The following is a 23,612-nucleotide window of genomic DNA, read 5'->3' as shown; positions in this document are numbered from 1 at the left end:
TTGGCTAAAGTGAATGACTACTTTGTGTTCAAAAGAAGTGCAGTAATTATAACAAGATATTGTTGGCTAAATTTGTTTGTAAAAGCCAGAACAGAATTTCCATAGCTGTCAAATATAATTTCTAGGACTGTGCTCTTGCTATTGTTTTGCATTATTTCTGAAGGTACCCAGACTAACATGGCTGTTTAAAACTGAAGTGTTCCACGGTCTTGTTATTTATACGACTAGATTCCACAGTGACTGTTCACCACATTCCTCAGTATTACCCTTCACTGCACTGAATTTCATCAGAAACCAAGCCTGGTTAGCTCTCTAGTTTTACATTCTAAAGGTATTTTCAGCTACAGGCACACACGCTCACATGCTTTCTTAAAGCTGTTTTCTCACTGTGAGCTAAGCAGCCACTCCTGGCATTGCCATGATTGTAGCTAACAAAATGATTCAGTAAATCTTACCCGTTGTTCTCCTTCTATTCATTATATCAGTCTGAAGTGTTTTGGAAGAAAAAAAAATTGTCATACTAAACATGTTTAATTTTAAAACCTATCTGGTACTACACTTGGTTAAAGAAATATCTGTTTGTAAGCCATGCTTTCAGTTGTGTTGCACGTGCCTGATCATTTCACCTGAAGGGTCCCCAACTCTCTACTGGCTTATTTCCTGTTATTAACCAACCAGCTGGTTCCTCTATTGAGTGACAGTAACATGCTGTGACTCAGAAGACACTGCTAAAATGAAATGACATCAGGAAGGGCAAGTGTTGCAGATTTTCTGAGAATAAGGACTATAACTATCTTTAATCTAGTACCAAATATCAGGTTTAAAAATACATGTGTTTGTTATAACATGGATTTCTTTCAAAACTGCACATTTGAGATCTATGTAGCTAATGCAAGTGCAAAACAAGGCCATATTTATGGAATTATCTTGTTAGCTACAATCAATTTAACAAAAGGATTTGAGTGTAATATGCAGTACTGTAGGTATATCTGAGTAGAAGCACCAAGGTATTTTCAGCATGAGCTTTATCAACTTACAACCTTCTCAAATATGTAAGAAATACATGTGGCACGGCACAGTTAAAGCTCTGTTGTAATCGTTGAAAGTGGTTCTTTCTGTGAGTCTTTATCTTTGTACTGTCTTGCATTCGTCATGGTTGGCTCTGTTTTCCAGACGACCTTTTTGTGACTTGTAACTGTGTTTTGTCATTTATACAGGAACACATCGATAAGGCAATCGCCTTGAAGTCCAATGACCCAATGTGCTACTATCTGCTCGGAAGGTGGTGCTATGATGTAAGATAAAGAGCTTTTAATCCCCAGCACTCAAGTTATAGGTATTGTGTGTGCCTGTGAGAGGGGGTGGGGAGGGTGGGCATGTTTGGTACCATTACCCTCAGGGAGCCGTGGTCTTCATTGCTAGCATTTGGAATGCATTCCTGCTGATTGATGTACAAGTGGACCCTTGACTAGTTTGAAATACCAGTAAATACTGACCTATTTTCTATGACTTGAAGTCATCCATGCAAGGATGTGTTCTTGAGTTATCTTGTCTGTAGGTCTCTCCTCAGCCACACTATCTTCCAAATGCCACACTTTTAGTATAAAATGCTGGTTAAGATAGCTGCCTGTTCAAATACATTGTAGAGATTGTGTCGTGACGGCGAATGCAATTCTGGAAATAATGGCAGCACCCAATTGTTTCCATTGTAACATGGATTAAACAAGAAAGGGACTCCAGCATTCTTTAAAAAAAATCTGCCCCCCCCCCCCCAAAAAAAAAATTGTCTTCCACCGTTCTGAAGTGGATTGAAAACCTATTATTACTGCTGTGGTTTGGATAGAAATTCAATTACCAGCAGTGGCATGCTGTGGTACCGTACGTCTCTCTTGTTGTTTTAATATGGGAGCAATTATGGGACATAAGTTTAGAGTAACTGCAGGTCACGATTACCAACAAAGCAAATCCAGTGAAATGGAACTAAGTGCCCTAACAGCACTAGCCTTGCACGGATAGCTGTGCCATTCACTTAATCAGAGCACTGTCATGCACAGCTCCTAAAGCTAGGAAAGCATGTGAACCTTTACTAACATGTTGCATTTTAGTCCTTGCTAAGTAAGCATATCCCTGGAGAAGGTGGAGATGCCCATACCTACTTATGACTATGTGTATGTTAAGATGGAATGTTTAAAGTTAAAGGTAAGAGCTAGTCTTTAGAAATATTAAAAGAAACAAACGTTGAAAAAGACTTACAGTCGAAATGTTTCTTATTGAATTTATTTATTTTAGTATTTCTAATTTCAGCACTATTGAGTGTTTACAGTAGTAATTATGATATCTAGTCTTTCCAAACTGTTCAACTCAATGTCCTGAAAGAAAATGAATGGCACAACTTGCAAATTTATGTATTTGCAAATGCACATCCTCGGGTGTTTTTCTTTCGAATCTGCACCTCTGCTTAGGCGAGCGCTGGCTTCCTGAGCTGCAGTGTCAGCCAGCAGTTGTGAATTACAGAAACCTTTTTATTTTATTTATTTTTTTATTAAATGATCAATTTAGAAATACTAAAAGAAATGTTATACATTCAATGTCTTCAATCACTCAAGCCAAATGTTAGTAACAAGCCTCCTTTGTAGATACGTCATGTATCCGACTTGGTCTCGTGTCACTGTGTAAGAACTTCAACTGTATTTGACGATTCTGATTGTATGACAGATGCTAATTCTTCTCAGTTAAGCACCTTTAAGTCCAAGACTGATATAACATTCACCAGGTACCATAATCACAGAAGCACTGTTTTTATAGACTCTGTTTTAAGTCCTTTAAATGTTGCCAGATATAAAACGTGTTAGCACAATCCGGGCAGCAATGACTGTGGGGAAGCTTTGTTTATACAAGATGTCAGATGATCTCTAACCCAGACAAGTGGTTTTGAACCACAATATGAAGAAATATGTTATTGAGCAACCTGATTTCAAACTACTCAAAACAAATAGTGGTGTTTTTTATTGTCTTAGGAGGAATCACAAGGGTGTGTTTTGTTTTAATCAACTCAGAATTTGTGAGAAGCCCTGAAGATGGTTCTCTTGTGTTTTAAATTGTGAGGCATGTGTAGATGAATAAACACAGCAAATGTGACATACATTTAGACTATTACATTTAGGTATTACATTTTAAAGAGATATGTATATAACTACAGTCGTGTCTATGCATTCCTTTTCTCCCTGTACTGTTTTTAGTATTTAAAGCTTTATCAAAAAGAATGAATGAATGACTACTCTGTGTGTGTTTCCAGTGCTGTGTGTACCCCCTCGCTCAAAACATGCAGACCCCTGTGCACAGATTGTGTCGGTCCATCTGTCAATTTCATGGTGAATGCTGTAACTGTCTTGATTTTAAACCAAACCTGTTATCGTACACTCCTGTCTTATAGGCGTTTTTCTTTGCATCTGGCTGTAATCCAAAAAAACAATTTTAACCTTTCAGGTACTGTGCCATTATTATGCAACTGAGGGCTCTCTGCATGTGCAAGCACTAGTTTACATTATTGCGATTGCTTCAGGAATGAAACCCCTGCATAAGTTTGTAAACAATCTGGTCAAACTGGTAAACTCTTCTGCCCACGAATGATGAGGAATGACCAAAGAAGTTATACAAAGTCCTTGTGAGTGACAGGAAACTGATACAACACAAGATTCCAAGCAGAAACCTATTTCTACCTATTTTTTATAATTTTGTTTTTATTAAAATGAATAATTGTTTTATTCTAATTACATATTGCTCATAAAGGATTATTGATTTTTAATCCACTGCATTCCTCTGCCTTAGGAATGGCTGAAAAATTATTATTATTATTTATTTCTTAGCAGACGCCCTTATCCAGGGCGACTTACAATTGTTACAGGATATCACATTATACATTATTTCACATTATACATATATCACATTATTTTTACATACAATTACCCATTTATACAGTTGGGTTTTTACTGGAGCAATCTAGGTAAAGTACCTTGCTCAAGGGTACAACAGCAGTGTCCCCCACTGGGGATTGAACCCACAACCCTCCGGTCAGGAGTCCAGAGCCCTAACAACTACTCCACACTGCTGCCCTTATTGTGCAATTTATATCTGCATAAATGTTTGATCACGTACTTGAATCAAGCAGCTGGGTTTTCTCACAAGCTATTGTCATTTATAGCATTTATTTATGCTTAATACTTTTAATAATAATTTTAAAAAATCCATCAGCGTAAAGCAGAGAAGCAACCCTGAGCTTTTCAAAAGCTCTTCCCTCTCGTTGATATAACCGCCTGTGAGTAACATTTCAGTAGCAGTGGGAGGATGCTTGAAGTGCTGGGCCCTGCTGTAGAGCGAGAGTACAAAATCAAAGACTTCTAATGGGCAAATTTCTGTGAAATTGATTAAACCTGTCTGAGAGGAGCAGGCGATCAGAGGGGCAGCTGGACAGAACAGTAATCTCTGCTCCTCTGTGGTGCCCTGGCTAACATGCTGCCAGCACCGAACAAGCAAATAAACAAAGGCAGCAATCTGGTGAAAGATATTACCTGATCATTAGGTTTTGTTCCTTCCCAAATAGATTTGAACATTATGTGTACACGAAATTAATCATAATAATCATGCTTTGTTCCTCGGTTTCGTACATCTGCAAGGAGTTGAAGATAATAGGAGCACTCTCAGAGCAAATCGCACAAACAGATCACATTTCATGACATGGCTTTTAAAAAAGCAAAAACAAGTTTCTCTTTGTGGTTTATATTTTCTGTTTTAATAATTGTATTGCATACATAACATCCATCCATAAAACTGTTAGAAACTAAGCCAAGTACACAAAGCTCTAATGTCTTCCATTTTAAGTATGTCTATACTTTAAGTGGTTGCAGCTCTTAAATGGTACCTGTCGTGCATTTCCATTTGCCATACAGGTCTTGCATGTTCAGGAAAAAAATTTCCATTTTAGAAATATCTGGTATTAATATTTTTTAATTCCAAAATTCTTTAGAAGGAATTGGAATTTATATTTTAGAGGCATAATAATTGTTGTGATTGTTTTAGTCTCTTTCATTTGAAGCCAATTTAATTGACTAACAGTGACTTCAATGGAAGTAATGTGTTGCCAATGGATAAAAGGGGAATGAGAATTGATTTTTAAAAGGAAATGAAATTGGAATAGAAAAACAGGATTTGCCCCCAACCCTGCCTGGTACCAAACTAGGCTAAAGAAAGCTACCTTACTTCCACGTACCAGAGATGCTTCTTTTAAATGAAGATTGCCGTTTGCTGTCACATGTGCTTCTTTCAAAACTGTGCTTATGAGATCTACATAGTGAATGAAAGTGCCTAAGAGGATTTCTGCTGCTTCTTTTAACAAGTATGTTATATTTGTCTGTTATGATACCTGCCTAATTAATGTTATGAAAATATAAAGGGTTTGGCCACATTATTTGCCGTGAACAATGATTCTAACCACTCAAGTAATGTTGCTTTAAGAGAGTGAGCAGCTTGGTATAATCTTGCAGAGAACCATTTAAGAGCTGTATGAGGTCTGACAGTATGAATACGTCAGACGTTAAGATCATTGGCAGCCAGAACAGCAGCTTGTTCAGATCTTCAAAATATTGATGCCAGGCTTATGGTGCTTCTCTTAATGCATTTGTGTCATAGTAGTAAAAATGGTCTGCTTTACTTGCCTGGCCGCCTGATATATTGATCAGATTTTCCCAAAGAAAAGGTAACTTATTTGATCATTTCTTTTAACTTTTGTCTTTATTTGTTTTGCTATTTTAAAGTATGCAGCTAACACGAACAAGTTGAGCTGATACACATAGACACTGTATTGATCAGTACCAGTACTAACCGTTTCTCTTGTGCAGGTGTCCAATCTGGGCTGGCTGGAGAGAAAGGCTGCTTCAGCAATTTATGAGACCCCTCCCACTGCCACAGTCCACGATGCCCTGCAGAACTTCCTCAAGGTACTTCCTTCTGCTCATTTACATGCTGGCATGGATTCCCGCGGTTTTTTTGGTTTCTCCTACCCAGGTGGAAATGATATTTAATTATTTATTGTATTTGTCATTTTAAAAACTTGATTTTTTTTTAGGAATTGTTACAATTGTGAAGTTTGTTGGGAATCTTGTCTTTTTTAGATAGTTGCACTTGTACAGTGCTCCCCTTTATACCTCAGAACCAGCTATAAAGCAGAATGGCCGTGGCTACACTTGCACTTTCATTATAGGGCGGAACACAAACCGCTGGTAACAATATAGCATTATAAAGGGGGGGCACAGTATATAGACTTATACATAGTTCAGGTGATAATTTAATAATGTTTGAAACATTACAATTATGATTTTTTTTTCACACAAATTTGAGTCAAAGCTAACTCTCTCATGATTTATATGTCACCAGAAACCCTCAATAGAATTACATCCTTAGATTATACACGATTGACAACAATATGCACTTACTGTACCAATGAACATTCAGTATTGCTGGTCTGACTATCCTTTTAAAGTTGGAAAAAATATATAATGCCCCTACTTTATTGATTGTATTTGGAGAAGCAAACAAGATGTAAATGTTTCCCTTATTTTCTTGCAGACTGAAGAGCTGAGCCCAGGTTATTCTAAAACTGCAAGGCTGTACATTGCAAAGGTAATGTAGTTACATTGTTGAACTGTGCAGACACCCCTGCTTAGGTATTACAACAGTTCTGAGACTAAAGGCCATTGCACACTGGATCCATTCCATCATTGCCATTATCTGTAAATGTTGTGCGTGTCTCCTTACTGTAAAAATCATTGCCATTTGGAACACAAGTAAAAACAGATTCATTCTAAATTATTTTGATTCCCAAATCAACCTATCGCTTAAATTAATTCACATATACAGTTAAATGCTTTACACATACAGTCTGAAACACAAATGCATGTTGTAGTAATTTATTAAATAGTGATGGAAGGCATCTTATGATGGATTTTCTGTTCAGTAAACATTCCCAATAATTTTTAAAGTTTAAACATATTTAATCCTAAAGTTTTAACATTTAGAAGATTAAACGGAAAGTTCGGAGACTAGCACCCTTAATTCATTACATTGATGAAAACATTTGTCTAATAAATTGCATGTTCATATTACAACACAAAAACCACACAACTTGTTTGAGTTATTGTGTTAGTCTGCACCTCAGTAAGAGGCTAATGAGGGTGTCTCCTTGTGCTCTTCTCCTCAGTATTTAAAAGCACATGCTCTAGACTGCTTATGGTGCTGACTTTGATACAGTTGTTTGGTTTAAGAAGGAGGGAGTCTACTGTTGTCATTTCAGGTGATAAAATCAGGTTTAGTATGTCTCAGACTGGTTTGGCGTAATTAGTTCTTGGTTTTTCCAACATTTCTTAAAGTTGAAAAGGTGTGACGTTGATTGATGGTTAATGCACATTCCTCTCAGCAGCCACAAGTAATCCCTGGAAACCATTACCCATGAGAAACAGCTCCTTTTTAATTTTTTTATTAATTTTTTTACTCTGATTTGTCGTGCTTGTGAAATGTGCCAGAGTGAAGTGACTTTTAAGAGCTTTATACATGAATTCAATTGAAGTCTGTTAAGGGAAAATTTAGTAATTAAACTATTTTTGAAAAATGTATTTAATTTATTTCAGTTATTTCACACAAATCTTGTGCATTTAGCTTGTAAATGTTGGTTTAAAGTAAAAAATAAAAATAATCTATATGTTATTTATAATGATAATAACGTTATTTTAAGAAATCAGATTGCTGTCCAGGGGACGGTTTTTCAAAACTTTGCTAATCTGATTTCCGCGTTTTGATCTGGATTATATTGTGCAATTGTGTTTTTCAAAACATCAAAATGCGACGGGATTACTGTGATCCAGATTTGATTTTGGTAATCCGATCGCTCTTTTAATGATGATTAAATGTTGCAATTGTGTTTTTCAGAATTTAAAGAGGAGATCAGGATTACTTTGATTCAAAATACCAGGATAATTGTGATCCTACTGCGGAGGTGGATTTAACTTTTAAATGATCATAGAACATCGATATTTAGTTTGAATTGTCATAGCAAACACACACTAGATGTCAAAATCGAATAGTTTTGTATCCATGCAGGCAAAAAGAAAACGGTGGTATAGCTTTAATAAAAAAAAAAAGCATGTGCATACACCTTCACATACACCTCCTTAAAGCTCATCTGAGATGTTGGACTCCCGATTGACAGGGAAGACGATGATGTAAAAAAACATACTTTTTTCAAAAGTTTTATTTTTATTTAATTTAGGTTTAGTTATTTAATTTCTGTTAAGTAGGCATAAATAAAATAACAATTGTTTGCATGTGTTATATGTGCACCAACATTAAAAGTGATTTGTGTGATTTTTGTTAAAAATAATATAAAACAACATAGTTGTGTATTTCTCATTATTACCACGATCTTATTTATTTTGTTAAATTAGGTTATATAAAAAATAATGGCCTTTAAAAAAAAAAAAAATAATTATCGAGATAAAAGTATATTACAAGATATAGGATTGCAAAATCCTGATCACTGTTACCCAGATTAAAAGTTTTGAAAAACCGGCCCCAAGAGATCACCTTACCACAGTCCCCTGCTCTCCACTAGAGGGAGCTATGTTCTGCCTTGTCATGATTTCAGCAACCATACATTTTTAAACAATACAGGCCCTTTGTATCATAGTATTTTCTTTCCTATATAGCTATTTTCATTTCATTTTCAACTTTCATATCACAACCTGTTTTCATTTCGCTTGCTTCTTTCTTTGGTTCCCAAAGTTCACATTTTTCGACACATTGAACCTAATTTCCATGTGAAGTTTTGTTCATCTTATTTGCATATGGATTCTCATTATTATTATTATTATTATTATTATTATCATTATTATTATTTCTTAGCAGACGCCCTTATCCAGGGCGACTTACAGTCGCAAACAAAAATACATTTCAAGAATCACAGCACTTACCTATGATGTGTTTTTTGTATCATAGATTTATTTTCATTTAGGTAAAAACCTATGACAATCTGTTGCTGGTGTAACTGGTTACGTTTCTCATTGTCGTAACTTTTTCTAGTTCATACATATTATGATTTTCTTGTTTACAATTAATGTATGATTAATGTTTGACCGCTGCCAGTGTATCTTAGTGCTAATAGCCATTAGAAACAGCTGGGTTTTAGTTGCTTCACTTCAAAGAGCCGTGGAAGTTGTCATTGCAGGCTGTTTTGTCGGCTTCCAGAAGGTATAACGGCAGGGTGATTCCTGCGTGCTGAAAAGCTGCCCCTTAGGGTACTTTCCTAAGCTGGTAAGAAGAGTGAAATGGGCCACTTTAAATTTAAAACAGATACCTTCCTGTTTGTTGTAACATGGTTCAATATTTGGCTTTGTTTTTTGAGAGGTTTGATTAAAAACAGGACACATTATGTTCTGCCTAAAGAAATGAAGCCCATTTCATACACACACACACACACACACACACACACACGCATGCTTACATTTATTTTAGACAAAGACAGTTTCCTTCATTGTAAAGAAGCTGGTGCTTGACAAGTAAAGTTTTGGTACCTTTTTATTAGGGATTTTAAAACAATATTTATATTAGATTAGTTTTCCTAAACCTTTAAAATGTTAGACACATTCTTGGACTTATTTGTAAGCAGTCAGAAAGAATTCATGAGAAGCCATCCATAACTATTAAACGCTCAACTAGAAAACGTAGCTACATCTAATTATTTGTAAAGTCCCTAAGAAAAACAGACATGCAGAATGATTAAAAAAACAGCAGCTACCAAAATAGTTCTACTGTAAATACTAAAATACATGTAAATACATACTGTACCAATTTTCTAATAGCTTTAATACCCTCTGGCTCGGTCTTTCCTTCAGCTTGTGATGTTTAACTGCGCGTTAGCAGATGGTAAAGCTTACTCTGGTATCAATTCTTAAATAATTGATCTAATCAAACATACCACCCTGTGACATGTCTATATAAACCACCTATTCAGTCTATATAAATCCTACTGGTGTTTTCCTCCAGAGATGACATTAAACACAATAAGAAATAAAGTGGAAAGACACCCACAGCATGTTTAAGAATTTGATGGTTTTGATATTTAGATTCAGCACTGTTTAGATTGTTAAAATGAACCCCTTTTCGATTTCCATGGAAGTGTCAAAAATACAACTTCAGAAACTGTAGGTATTCAGAGATTTCTAAATTGTGTTCCATGTTGATGAAGCCTGTTTTGATGGCCGTTGACCATATTTCTCCATATGCGGGGTGACCAAGACATCATTGCAAAGACTGCCAAGGACTTTCTCAAGTTGGTCACATGGTTGAGCAACCCCCTCGTGGTCAGCTTGAGCTACAATGGCCTCAGCAAATGCACTGCAGTGTGGAGTTCAGGTTTATCCCTGTGAACTCATTTGTTCATTTTTGTGCTCTGTTTCCTCAGTGCTACAAGGATCTGGGCAACAACTCAGCAGCTCAACACTGGGCAGAGTTGACTTCAAAGATGACCTGTGTCTCAAATGAGGTAAGAATGGCATTGCTGTGTAGAGGAACAAGAAAGGTAGGAGTAGGAGGCGTGCATTCAGAACATCAAGGACATCAAAACTAAAGATTTGATTTATGACCAGCTCTCTCTCAAAAATATTTGGTGGTTGTAATAAAAGGATTTCACTCCATCTACAAATTGATTCTAAACATTTATCAAAGTCAGGTTTTAAAGACATTCAAATGTAAGCTTGCTGTAGTTTGGACAGAGCAGGACAAACCCCTCACCTACTGTAAGTAGTCCTGGAGTAGTTACCTGTCTGCATTCTCTCATTCACTGCCATTCATGCAAGTCTTCTCCCGCCACTTCTCCTGCCCTTGAATTATTATTGTTGCTGTTGTTTTGTATTGAGATTTAATCTTTGTGTGGACGTTCTGGTGAGGGATCAGGCTAAATGAATGCACACCTGACGTTCATGTGCTCTCCTATCTCAATCACCATTGGGCTGGTTGCAAGTAGCCCAGGTGCCACAGTACCAATCCAATTTTATTTAATGTCACAATAATGTCAAACATACTGTTGCATTCTGATATCTCAGAATTCACCCAGGATGTCAATTGGCTGGGTAGGTGCAGATGCTCATGTAAGAGGTGTCAGTTTGCTGAGTCGGTTCATATAAGAGGTTAGAGCTGAGCTAGCAAGCCTTGCAGCTGCACGGTCAACTTCAGAAAACAGAAAGTATGTTGAATAGAAATGTCATGAATCCTGCATTAACTTTTTTACTTTGTTTTCACTTTCCTTTCAGGACATAAACAATGAAAGCTTGGAAGAAATGCTAGAAACCCTAAGAGAATGAGAAGTTTACGTGATACTTGCAGCAAAGGGTTGAGGAGGGGGGAGGGATGGAGTTTGGACCTAAAGCGATTTACCTCCGTACAGGACAGCAGAGGTGTTGGAATGCAAGACCCTTGTAGAAAGTGAAATGTGAATTTTGAATGTGACTTGGGAATGCTTTCTTCCAGGGTCTTCAGTTGTATTGAACAGAGTGAGTGATCAAACAAGTGTTCATGTCTTTAAGGGCAACTGACAAAGACTTTTGTATGAAGTGCAGGATTTGATTATATCCTACTGTATGTTTTTGTTTGTTTATTTGTTTTTTTATATAACTGTTATAACAGATATTTTATTTGTTTTATAAAGGAAATGTTTGTCCTGGTATTTGCATGTTGAATATAAAAGACACAAACTAACTTGTTCTTTTAGAAATCATTCCTTTTGTCCTAATTGAAACCAGTGAATATGTACAGTAACTGGGGCTAATACAATTAACTTTTAGCTTGAGAAAATATCTATTTCAGTAAATTATAAAATCATGCAGTGTTTTTGGCTCACTGTTTCAAGCTTGAATTTTTATTTTCCTAAAAAACCCTTTTCCTAGCTAACAGTAAATTGGCTAATATACTTGATTCAGCATCATTGTGTAATTGTGTATATTGACCAAGTGGGTACTGCTAGGGTCAGACAGGATGAAACTGTTTTAGCACAGGGGTCCCAATTATCTAAACAGTCTTTTGTTAGTTAAGAATAATGGTACGACAGGGTGTTGCCTCTGACTCCACACCGTTGTGATATTTCAGTATATCACAACACCCTGGACTAGAAAAATGTGATTATAAAGTGGTGTTTATCCTTGTTACTTACAAATATACTAATTAGGCATCTAAACTTGATTTTAATTTGTGTGTCCATCCACTGTTTGCATCATGTGAGCATCGCTGTGTGTGTGTGAGAGAGAAGTATTATATTATTTTACAAATAGTAATAACTACTGATCCCATGTATTTGTGTATTTAATAGATTTTATTTGACTGGAGAGTAATAGATTGACAGATTATTAATGAATGCTGTAATGTTGTTGAAAGGTGCAGATGTTTTTGTAGGCAGGAGTTAGCCTCAGCTTTTTTTCTTTGCTAGGAGATTCATATTTCATTATTCATATTTTCTGATGTAGCTCCAGCCTTGGTGATATTGTGAAATGTTTCAAGGGGTGGAAAGTGTGATTGACCAATCAGAGAGCAGCATCTCTGCCTCCTGTTTTATTAGGAATCAAACATCTCTGCCTCCTGTGGAATTAGGAATCAAACACCTTAAATTAAATCTCAGGTTTTCTGTTCCTTTGTACTAAACTATTTGATCAAATGATGCTGCTACAAGTAAATTGAGATTGCACTTGCATTGATTTGTTGCAAACTTGTTTTAATATTTAGATTTATTAGATTAGATAGTGTATATTTATTGTATTCGATACAGAGTAAAGGTGGAAGCTAAAGTTTTATGTAACATGATTCGGTGTACTTTAACATATTACTGGAAAGCTAGTTAAACAAAATAGCACAGTACACTGTGAAATACTACATTCCACGCTAATTCAAACTATATTGTGCCTTCCACATTAATTAATGTGCAATTCCAATGAATCCGTAAACCAATGCCAACTTCATTCTCATATAATCGCCTGTGTGTCATTCTTGATTCCTCTGTTAATCAAATCTATGAAGTATAAATCACTATTTTATTTTTTATTTTTTACAGTGTAACACGTTGAGTCACTCATAAAACACCTGTGCTAAATAGTTCTCAGGAAACAGGGTATAAAGATTCACGTTCGTTCAGATTAATTCTAAAGCTTCTATGTGTGCTAGTGGCAGTGAGTTTTCTAATTTTATGTGAGGTTTGATCATTAATCAATCCATGATCTCCCTAGACAAGAGTTTTGGACTTTTAGAAATGACTGAGTATGGCATTTCTTAACTCAGAACAGCCATTAAAAAAAAGATTAACTCCCCCTAATCGGCAAAATTCCTGTATGTAGATGGTCAGAGTACCACTACCGCCAGATTAGTAGGAGGCTTGAAGGTCTGATTGAAAAATATGAGCTGATGCAGATTTTTAACCAACAAAAAAGTATTTCAGCTGAAAAAGGGGATTCTCATGCCAACAGAAGGGAGACTTGGCAGGTGCAGAAGCACAGATCACACACTTGCAAATACATTAAACATCAAATTGAAAGAATCATGTAAATAATAGGGGATGAGAGAATTTGATCTAGAGGTTTATTCAAGCTGTGAGTAATTGGATGGTGGTCTGGGGGAGGGGGGTTACAGTTTTATCCTGTTTTGTTCATTTTAGAACGTGGAAGGCCTGCTACTACACAGATGTGTAATATAGAAGATAGTATATAATTGCGCATGTTAAGAATGGACGTTATTAAATTATGAAGCCCAAATGATTAATCAGCAGCAAATGTAAAGCTTCAGATACAAATATTACATTTAGGTTGTTCTATGATGGAAAAACAAGTGATGTTCTTTTCTAATATATTCTTTCTTATAATATCACTGCTGTCTCATTTCCTTTACAGAGTTAGTGTGCTGGTGTTTTGGATCTGTGTGCTTTAGTTTATTGTGTGCTGTCAATCGGAGAAGATATGTAGTCATACTGCAGGAAAAGTAGTAGTGTAAAGGTTATCAGGACAGTGGCAATCCACAGTTGGGAATACAGTTATTTGTTATTTGTGGCAGGGTTTAGGCACATTGGAGCGTGGTTCTACTGTGTTGTGTGTAATTAACTTATGAATGTACAGTAGCTTGGCTTTTGTTATGTCAGGAGGGAACAAGATGGCTTTAATTGAACATGAAGTCAAGGACACATGATAAATGTGCTGTGTACTCCTTCTTGATTAGTGATCGCTGCTTCAGGGCACAGTCCGACAACTGCACTGTTGATATTGTGGAAAGATTCAGAGATTGGTTAAAGTACAAATATTGTAATTATTTGTAATGGTTTTTTTTTTTTTCAAAACATTTGAAACAAAACTAGCGAATGTATCTTGCACTCTTTTTCATGCTGCACTTCCCATTGAAGGAACCCATCTGACACATGTGACTTGCTTCTGGGAGTTGCAGTCCTTGTAGGAAGAAATAAAATTATATATATATATATATATATATATATATATATATATATATATATATACATATACCGGATTCTAGCGAGTCTACATCTAGGGGCCGTAAAGTTGTCATTAAGGCAAAAGTGTGTGGGGGCAAGGGGTTGACTCCAGCAAGGGCGAAATTAATTACAGGCATTATTGCAGAGGGAGTATTTTTAACATTAGGTAGATTACCTTTACAAAGTATCTGTAAGGCGCGTTCGATAAATATTCTTCTGTAACACCGCTTCAAAAAAAGAATAAAATTCACCTGCATTTTTCATATAGGAAAATCTTAGACCTACAAAACGATGGTAGTATATATGGGATACAGTTGAGGAATTATGTTGTTAGCACCATGTCCTTTAAGAAGGTGTTTGCTGTGGTTTCAAACCCGTTAATTGTCAAATTGCATGTGTCAGGAGATGGTTAAGAAACTGCATTTCGCAGTATATCAGAGGTCTAAATAAAAGGTCTCTTAGGAGTAGAAGCCTCTTTTGGAAGACAATGTGTCGAGTATTTAATTGAAATCCGAACAGCGGAGTAGAGTATTTCAATTATTTAAGCAGGAGGTTTATAGAAAGCATTATCTGACATATCTGGGTCTTGAAGAAGAAGTTGTTTCGTGTTTTGGTGCTTAATTTGGAATAGTAGTGTGCAGAGGTAGGTTTAATGAAAAGCAGGAGTCAAAACATAATGAACCTTCCAGAGTTCCTTTATTCGCACATCTCCATGGGGTAGAATAGGAGTTTACACAGGGTTAAAGAACAGGCTCTTCTTTGTTCTTGAAGGTAGAAATAGGGGAAGCATTTCTACTCCCAAGACCACGCTCTCACTCCCAAGATGACCTGAACACATGCACAATCATACTGCGCTGTTTGGGAACTCTCAAAAACTAGAAACACCACATTGTATGTAGTAAAATCTTGTTAGACAGATTACCGAGAGGAGTTTAGAACTAATGTATAAGCACTGGCACGCAGCTGTCATTTCTTTTATTTTTTTTTCCTCAAAAGGTTACGTGTGTAACTTTTTTTACTTTTGCATTTAGTTTAAATGCATTGTCTGTCTGTTTGGAAATTTTAATTTACATTGCTGCTTTAATCGATCAATTTTTTTTATTTTTTTTTTATTTTATTTATTTTTTTAATGGCCATGTCATCCAGCCGTCACCTATTATTGGCAACAGTGTTACAGTTTCGCCAAACAACCTGAAATTTATTAGAAAGTCAGAATGAACAAGGTCCAGTACCCTATTTAAAAGGATAATTCTAAGTACATCAGATTTACTCTAAAACAAATGCTTGTCAATACCATCTGTTGCTACAACAAGTAGCTTATTCTTTATTTATAAAATACTTAAGGAAATAAGTAAACAAGGCAAATTAATTCATGTGAGCACTGATTTACATAGTTCAATCAAGCCTGAGTCATGTTTTAAGTTGTACAATGCATGCATTTCCTCTTTGTAACTCCTAAAAAGTTTTGGGGACCGTAGAAACTTTTTCAAAAGTACAGTAGATAGATAGATAGTTATGGAAAAATCTTTTTTTTAGTTATTATATATTTTTTTGTTTTACTGTAGAACTGACAACTGTTACCTAATCAATAAACATTGTTTCTGTGCTACACAAATTGTCTTCACACACAAAAGGTAGAGGGATAAATGGGTCTGATCCTAAAGCTTTTGTTTCTTCGGTTCGATTTAGGGGTTTATCAGCAGACCAAAACCTGAGGAGCTACCATAGGAATACTCTGATACAACTGGTAGTAAGAAGCTTGTAGCACTCACTAGTCACTGACAGTTGCGGGACCTTGTGTTTCTACAGTAAACTATGAATTGTGTCATTAGAGCAGTTCTAAGTGGAAAATCAAATGTGAAACAAAATTTCAAAGCGTTGATAAACCGCATGATTCACAGCGTTGATGGCATACGCCGAAACATTTGCCTACATGACTTGTACCATTTTCACACTAGCACTTTACAGTAGTGTTGCGTGTGCACTGAAGCAAGATTCGCAACCTGTTTTGTTCACACTTCCCTTGACTCGTCTTTGAGTTCGACTGACGACTGGACTAACATCCACCTTTGGTACTTTAGAGTCTGCATTCATTACTACCAGAGTAGTTTGACCCTGCATTTGCATGTATATGTAAACAGAGCCACATTAAACAATAACATGACTTGGATTAATTTTGCTCAAGTGTGAAAACAGTAGATGTAAATGTTACCTCTTGGTTATTAATGAGTTTATTACAATAATAAAAATACTTTTTTTTTTTTTTTTTTTTTTTATCTGAAATGCTAACAGTAATGATGGTCTTTCCCTCAGTTAGGGCAGCTGGAGGGGGGCTTCTTAAAGACATGTTAGCAAAATGATCTCTGTAAAATCCAAAGCTTACACTTGTGAACATTTAATAAAGCACTGACATATATTGTTTTATTAAATATTTATATAAATATTGTATTTGTTGCAGTGAAATTATTTTGTTTGCCACATGTTTGACAAAATGGTGGACCTTTTGTTTGAAATAGTATTGAAGACCTATTCAAGTAGTCTGTATCTTTGTGCCACCTAGCTTGACTGCAAAACTAGAAATAACAAACACTGGCGGGACTGCTACAAAATGTGTTTTCTTTATGTATTCTTTTTTTTTCAAATGTTTATTTGGTTTCAGTTTATGTATTTGGCCTCTTGCAGGTTGTAATTTTGTTTAATCTGTGGTTTTAATGCAATCTAATAGTTGTGTGGTCAATAAATTTAAAAAAATCAATCAGTCTCTGTGTTTTTACTTTACTGAAGTACTCTTTTTAACAGTGACAAGGTTACTAGTGGTTTAAAAGTCCCTTGCCTTTCTGCACAGCTGCCATTACATCCAAAGGAAACCCCAAGTAGTAAATGTAGGTTCCCTAACTGTAACCCAGGCTCCTTCATATTGATCCTTCTAGATTTACAGACTTGTGCTGCGGTATCTGTCGGTGTCAGTAAGATACATGTGGGCTCAAACTGTGAGATGTATTTATTTTTTTCTCCCTGCAAATCAAAACCAGAAAGAGAGCTTTACTAGATTTAAAGTACGAACAATAAAACTGTATTTCAACAACCCTGCTTCCTGCTGCACAGTTTTTAGGGTCAAGAGGTCAGACATGTGCCTTGTTCTTTTTTTTTAGGGTTTTTTTTTTTGTTCTATTTTTTGTTGTTTGAGGACTTCGCTCTCATGAAAGATGAAGAAAAATGACACTGGATACAGTTGGGAATGGTCTGGTGTAGGATGTTCAAAATACTACCCTTTTCAAAACCGTGCCCTAACTTTCAACCTTATATTGTGGATTAACACAGTGATTTGCTCAATACAAGGTCAGTTTAATACTAATACTTTATTAACCATCAAAATCAGCATTTAACACAAACAAGATATTCATTGTGCATAATTGCGAATTTCAGAAACAACAGCGTGCAAAGTCTTCATTTGAAGGATATATAAACAAGCCTTTTTGTACCTAACCTGTGGTGACATCATTCTTTAACTTTTTTTTTTTGTTTGTAACTTCTCTCCATTACAGCTTTGGTATTCTTTCGGTCCTTCTAATAAACACTCACAGTTAATTAATGTGACACACACACCCTGCTGATAAGAAATATTACTACAAGAGATTACAAGACACAGGAAGAGTACAAGACACAGACAACCTCCATATATGCTAACAGGTTTTTCTTTCTGTAACTGCAGTCCACTGTGGTATTGCTAATCCAGTTTCAGCACCTTGTGGGAGGCAGGCTGTATCCTGGCTAAATAGCTTACTTGCATCATTAAATCATTACATGAATACTGTAGAAAATGGTCATTTTGGAAGTATGGCTAGTCATTTTGCCATCTGTTATAAAATAATAACCGAGTCATCTAAATTTAAGAAATAAGGAGAATGAGGCAGGAAACCTAGGGAAAAGTTGCAATTGGCCATCCAAATATAATACATGAAGAGGGGAAGAGAGCTTTAGCTCAGCGAAATGTCAGTAAAGGTCAGATCTCAGATTCACTGAACTTGGGAGAACGGGGTAACCTACTTCCAGCCAACAGAAAAATAAAACGATTTCTTAAGGTGTATGTATTCATAAGTATTAAACACTAGTGCTAAATTTCGAAACACAAAAGAAAAAATCCAATGACAAACGTTTTGACTGGAAGACATTGAGAAAGACTTCTAGTCAAAACGTTGGCCATTGAATATATTAAGTTTCTGATAGTATTTCTAAAATAAAGGTGTATTTAGTATAATTTGACCGTTGTAACAATGGAAAAGCATAACTGATGAATGTATGCTTTTAGCTACAGTACCACACAGCTGCAGGCACACAAGCAGTTGGAACTGGTGTGACTGCAAGAGGGAGAGATCTAGTTTATTGCTTATTTTGTTTCACTGCCCCAAAAATACTGTTTATCCTATCTGAAAGTCCCTCTGCCTAAGAAGAACAAGAGTATGAAGTTACATTTTATAACAATTTGTAATGGATTTACAACTAATCCACTTTTTTGAGTGCAGGGAACATTTCTTACACAACAAACATTGAGATATCTAGCATCGTATAACATATTTGGTAGTCCTGAGTAAAGATTTGTCTTCCCAGATCTCATTTTGCAAGCTATCTTGCACTCATTAAAATCCAACAACAGAATGACTGGGAAAATCTCACTGTTCCAAATGACGCCGCATTGAAGAAGCAGATGTAGAGCTTGATCTGAGGAAAGTAATCCGCCCTTCGGGAGCTCGTGGGTTAATCAGCTTATTAGTGGAATATCTACACAAGTTATAACCTCCATATATGCTAACAGGTTTTTCTTTCTGTAACTGCAGTCCACTGTGGTATTGCTAATCCAGTTTCAGCACCTTGTGGGAGGCAGGCTGTATCCTGGCTAAATAGCTTACTTGCATCATTAAATCATTACATGAATACTGTAGAAAATGGTCATTTTGGAAGTATGGCTAGTCATTTTGCCATCTGTTATAAAATAATAACCGAGTCATCTAAATTTAAGAAATAAGGAGAATGAGGCAGGAAACCTAGGGAAAAGTTGCAATTGGCCATCCAAATATAATACATGAAGAGGGGAAGAGAGCTTTAGCTCAGCGAAATGTCAGTAAAGGTCAGATCTCAGATTCACTGAACTTGGGAGAACGGGGTAACCTACTTCCAGCCAACAGAAAAATAAAACGATTTCTTAAGGTGTATGTATTCATAAGTATTAAACACTAGTGCTAAATTTCGAAACACAAAAGAAAAAATCCAATGACAAACGTTTTGACTGGAAGACATTGAGAAAGACTTCTAGTCAAAACGTTGGCCATTGAATATATTAAGTTTCTGATAGTATTTCTAAAATAAAGGTGTATTTAGTATAATTTGACCGTTGTAACAATGGAAAAGCATAACTGATGAATGTATGCTTTTAGCTACAGTACCACACAGCTGCAGGCACACAAGCAGTTGGAACTGGTGTGACTGCAAGAGGGAGAGATCTAGTTTATTGCTTATTTTGTTTCACTGCCCCAAAAATACTGTTTATCCTATCTGAAAGTCCCTCTGCCTAAGAAGAACAAGAGTATGAAGTTACATTTTATAACAATTTGTAATGGATTTACAACTAATCCACTTTTTTGAGTGCAGGGAACATTTCTTACACAACAAACATTGAGATATCTAGCATCGTATAACATATTTGGTAGTCCTGAGTAAAGATTTGTCTTCCCAGATCTCATTTTGCAAGCTATCTTGCACTCATTAAAATCCAACAACAGAATGACTGGGAAAATCTCACTGTTCCAAATGACGCCGCATTGAAGAAGCAGATGTAGAGCTTGATCTGAGGAAAGTAATCCGCCCTTCGGGAGCTCGTGGGTTAATCAGCTTATTAGTGGAATATCTACACAAGTTATAGCCTCTAAGGGAATACAGAACTAACACAATAACATTATGGATCACTCAATGCCAGTTTACTGAAAAGTTTTTCATTAAAGCCTACTGAAATCCATTCAGGTTAAATGGGGCTGGGGGGGATTGTAACTTCTTAATGGTTTGCCTTGAATATGTGAGTTATAACTCAAATGAAATGTTGGAATGTCAGCTTTCTGCTTATACAGTTCTGTTGTAATGATGGAGACGTCAGTGGATCTTAATAATGCTAATCTTATAAAATTTCCCTTGGTAGTGATGAAAACCCTAAGGGGATGCTGGTCATTCATACATACGTACGTGTGTAACACTTCACACATTCTTTCATATATTTGGAGAAGTGCTAATCCAATTGTCATGAAATTTGATATTAACATTATTTTATTTAAGTTATGGACAATATCAGGTTCTGGAGAAATAGGAAGGTGTCTGTCTGTCCGTACATCTGTCCATTTTAATCCCCCTCATTAAAAGTGTATCCAATAAGCTCAGTAATGTGTTTTTTTTAGTTCTGTTTTGCTTTCTGAACTAGAACTAAATGTTCTAAAAACAAAAAAAACAATGCAAGTTTTGTTTTCATTTTAAAAATTCAAGCCCCTTTATGACCCTGGGGGATTGTCTGACCTCGGTGGTCAATGAAAAAGCCTTTTCAGAGCTGCTGTCTCCCCCTGGGAAGGTTGTGAGCTTGAGGCGAGTTGTGCTTGTGTCTGCCTCTCTCCCAGTCTGTCCCTCTTCTTGCCAGGACCAGAGTTGGAGGTTTGAACAGTAATAACTGTATGCTACCTGACAAAGTGCTTTGCGTGTTGGAATGTTCAAAACATTTGAGAATTGCCCTTTTTTGGCAGGTTGAAATGCGTTTTAAAAAAGAACTCCTGGGATATGGGGGAGCGAAGCGATAACATTCATTTGTCGTTTGTCAGCATTTGAGTGCCTCCCAAACCTCCCCATCTTTTGAACTTGTGCAAGGTTTCAAAATGTACTTTTTACACCCCTTTGTGGTTCTACATTGTTCTAACTCTTGGGTTCTAATTTGACCTACTGTTATGTGAACATCAGTATGTATCCTCCATGTAAGAGGTCAAGGCTTCTTTCTTTTTAAAATGCTGTGAATTTAGGGAAATGTGCGCTATGTACGCTGGAGCTTCTCTAAAGCAATGTGTGGAGAAAGCAATGGACTTCTACTATTTAGAAACCCAAAGCTAAGTTTCTACTACCAGGGAGTTGTGGCCCAGACCAACCAAGAAGGCAGGTTCTACAATCCTGCTTTAATCATTGTTCAGTCATCTGTTTGAATGGACTCATAAAAGAGGGGACACTGTTTCCTATTTTCCCCGGTGTCTGATGTATACTAAAATGAGTCTGCTACCATTGCAGTATAGAAAACAGTGTCATTATTCAATGTAGATGTGGTGATGGTTCCAAATACTTACAATCCATGTTAGCAAGTGAAGTTAATTAGCGTTACAGTTTAAGGAACACTGAATGTAAACTGAATATTCCTCTTATGAGAATAAAGATAGGTCAGACATCTTTAATGTAATGAGTTCCTGAATTCTTGAATCAATTACCACGACATTTTAAAATCCAGCTTCACTGGGTAAATTTAAGCATTTGATTCACGATTACTTCCTTGCTCAAAGTATATGCAATCAGTGACTAATGAGAATGTATGTGAGAACTACATTTAAAGATAAAATGCTCTGTGTTTGATCCGTGATTTGAGGTCATTGAAGCCCCTGCAATCCTCCTAACTATCCTCAAACCTGCCACCCTGTCATCCTGCAACATGCTGGTTATTGTTGCAGAAAGGGCTGCTGCTTCGTGTGCTTTTTCAGGACCCTTGTTACTGATGGCGCCCCCTAGTGTTCTAAGAGTGCAAAGTGTCAGCATGCATTACCTCATCACCCTTTCCCTGACCCTGTGGTGATAGAGAGATGGCTAAACCCAGGGCTCAGAAATGCTTGGTATGAGATTACTTTATCCTCATGATGCCTACAATATGATTTACAAATGCAGCAGAAGAAGGGTCTGGGTTAAGTTCAAATGATGTTGCCACCATGATAGCTGCAGCATGGCAATACAATAAACTTGGATTGAATTCATGCCTGGATTGCAGAAACGTCTTCAATATGTAGTAGTTTTAATACTATCTTTGAAATGTAAAGGCCCTATAAGAATTACAAAATAAAGAGAGTATCATGTGACTGTTAGATAGATAGATAGATAGATAGATATAGATGTAGAGATAGATAGATTCATTGCATGTACTCCAGTACTTTAAATTAAAGACTAAGTCTTAGAAAGCATGCCCGTGTCTGCTTATACATGGAACTAGCACTACCCATTTATCTTTAGTATATTGTTTTCATTGGGGATTAGGTATGTTCTCAGATACAGATTCCTGTTCTCTTCAGGCTCCAGGGCCACAGCTGTGATCAAGTCACATACAGGGTCTTTCTGCATACATTAGCATTATTATAATTCACATGAAAGTTTATTCTTTCAAATGTATTAAGTGTGATATGTGTCCTATGCTAATTTTTGCATACTTAGTCAACTAAAAAAAGGTTTATATATCATTGCATTGAGTTCCCATTACTTCGAGAATAATCTTTCTTAGTAGTAAAGGTGAAATGAGCTAAATAATATATTGGTAGCATACTTATTGCATATTCATCTTAATATTGATTGTGTAGTATGTTACCAATATATTATTATCATATTTACATAGTGTGTGTCAAAGAATACTAGTGGTATACTACATTTATATGAGGGCTGACAATAGGAAAATACAATATGTGTTCATTTACCTCAAGCATGCTTTTCTCTAAAGATTAAAGGGATACAAGCAAGTCTTTAAACACTATTTACTTACCTCTCATTGTTTTAACATTATAATTTAGATAAGGTTTTCCAGAGTTTATTTTCAATATGACTTACCACTATAGGGATACTTACTTTGTGTATTAGGACCCTCCTGACTATCTAAGAAATGCCCTTTTCTGGCTGTCCGCCATTGTCTCAATGTCTGTGGAGCAGTTTGAAGTCATTCAAAATATTTTAAAGGGGTCATAAATAACTTCAGGTGAGTATTTTGAGCACACAGTCAATTCTGAGCCAG

At 36.2% G+C, this 23,612-nt stretch overlaps 1 protein-coding gene across 1 annotated transcript in view; it reads left to right on the top strand.

Moving 5' to 3' along the window:
- LOC117422079 (regulator of microtubule dynamics protein 3-like) overlaps nucleotides 1-14,530 on the top strand; it is a 68,687-nt gene extending 54,157 nt beyond the window's left edge. The window contains exons 8-12 of the mRNA XM_058987431.1: nucleotides 1,218-1,295; nucleotides 5,895-5,993; nucleotides 6,622-6,675; nucleotides 10,508-10,588; nucleotides 11,355-14,530. Of these exons, the coding sequence (XP_058843414.1) occupies nucleotides 1,218-1,295; nucleotides 5,895-5,993; nucleotides 6,622-6,675; nucleotides 10,508-10,588; nucleotides 11,355-11,405 (363 nt within the window). The 3' untranslated portion in view covers nucleotides 11,406-14,530. The remainder of the gene's footprint in view (nucleotides 1-1,217; nucleotides 1,296-5,894; nucleotides 5,994-6,621; nucleotides 6,676-10,507; nucleotides 10,589-11,354) is intronic.
- Nucleotides 14,531-23,612: the final 9,082 nt, after the last annotated feature.

This window comes from Acipenser ruthenus, chromosome 15 (genome assembly GCF_902713425.1).
Source record: "Acipenser ruthenus chromosome 15, fAciRut3.2 maternal haplotype, whole genome shotgun sequence".
In the NCBI taxonomy this organism is placed as follows: domain Eukaryota; kingdom Metazoa; phylum Chordata; class Actinopteri; order Acipenseriformes; family Acipenseridae; genus Acipenser; species Acipenser ruthenus.
This window is presented reverse-complemented; position numbering and strand designations above follow the sequence as displayed.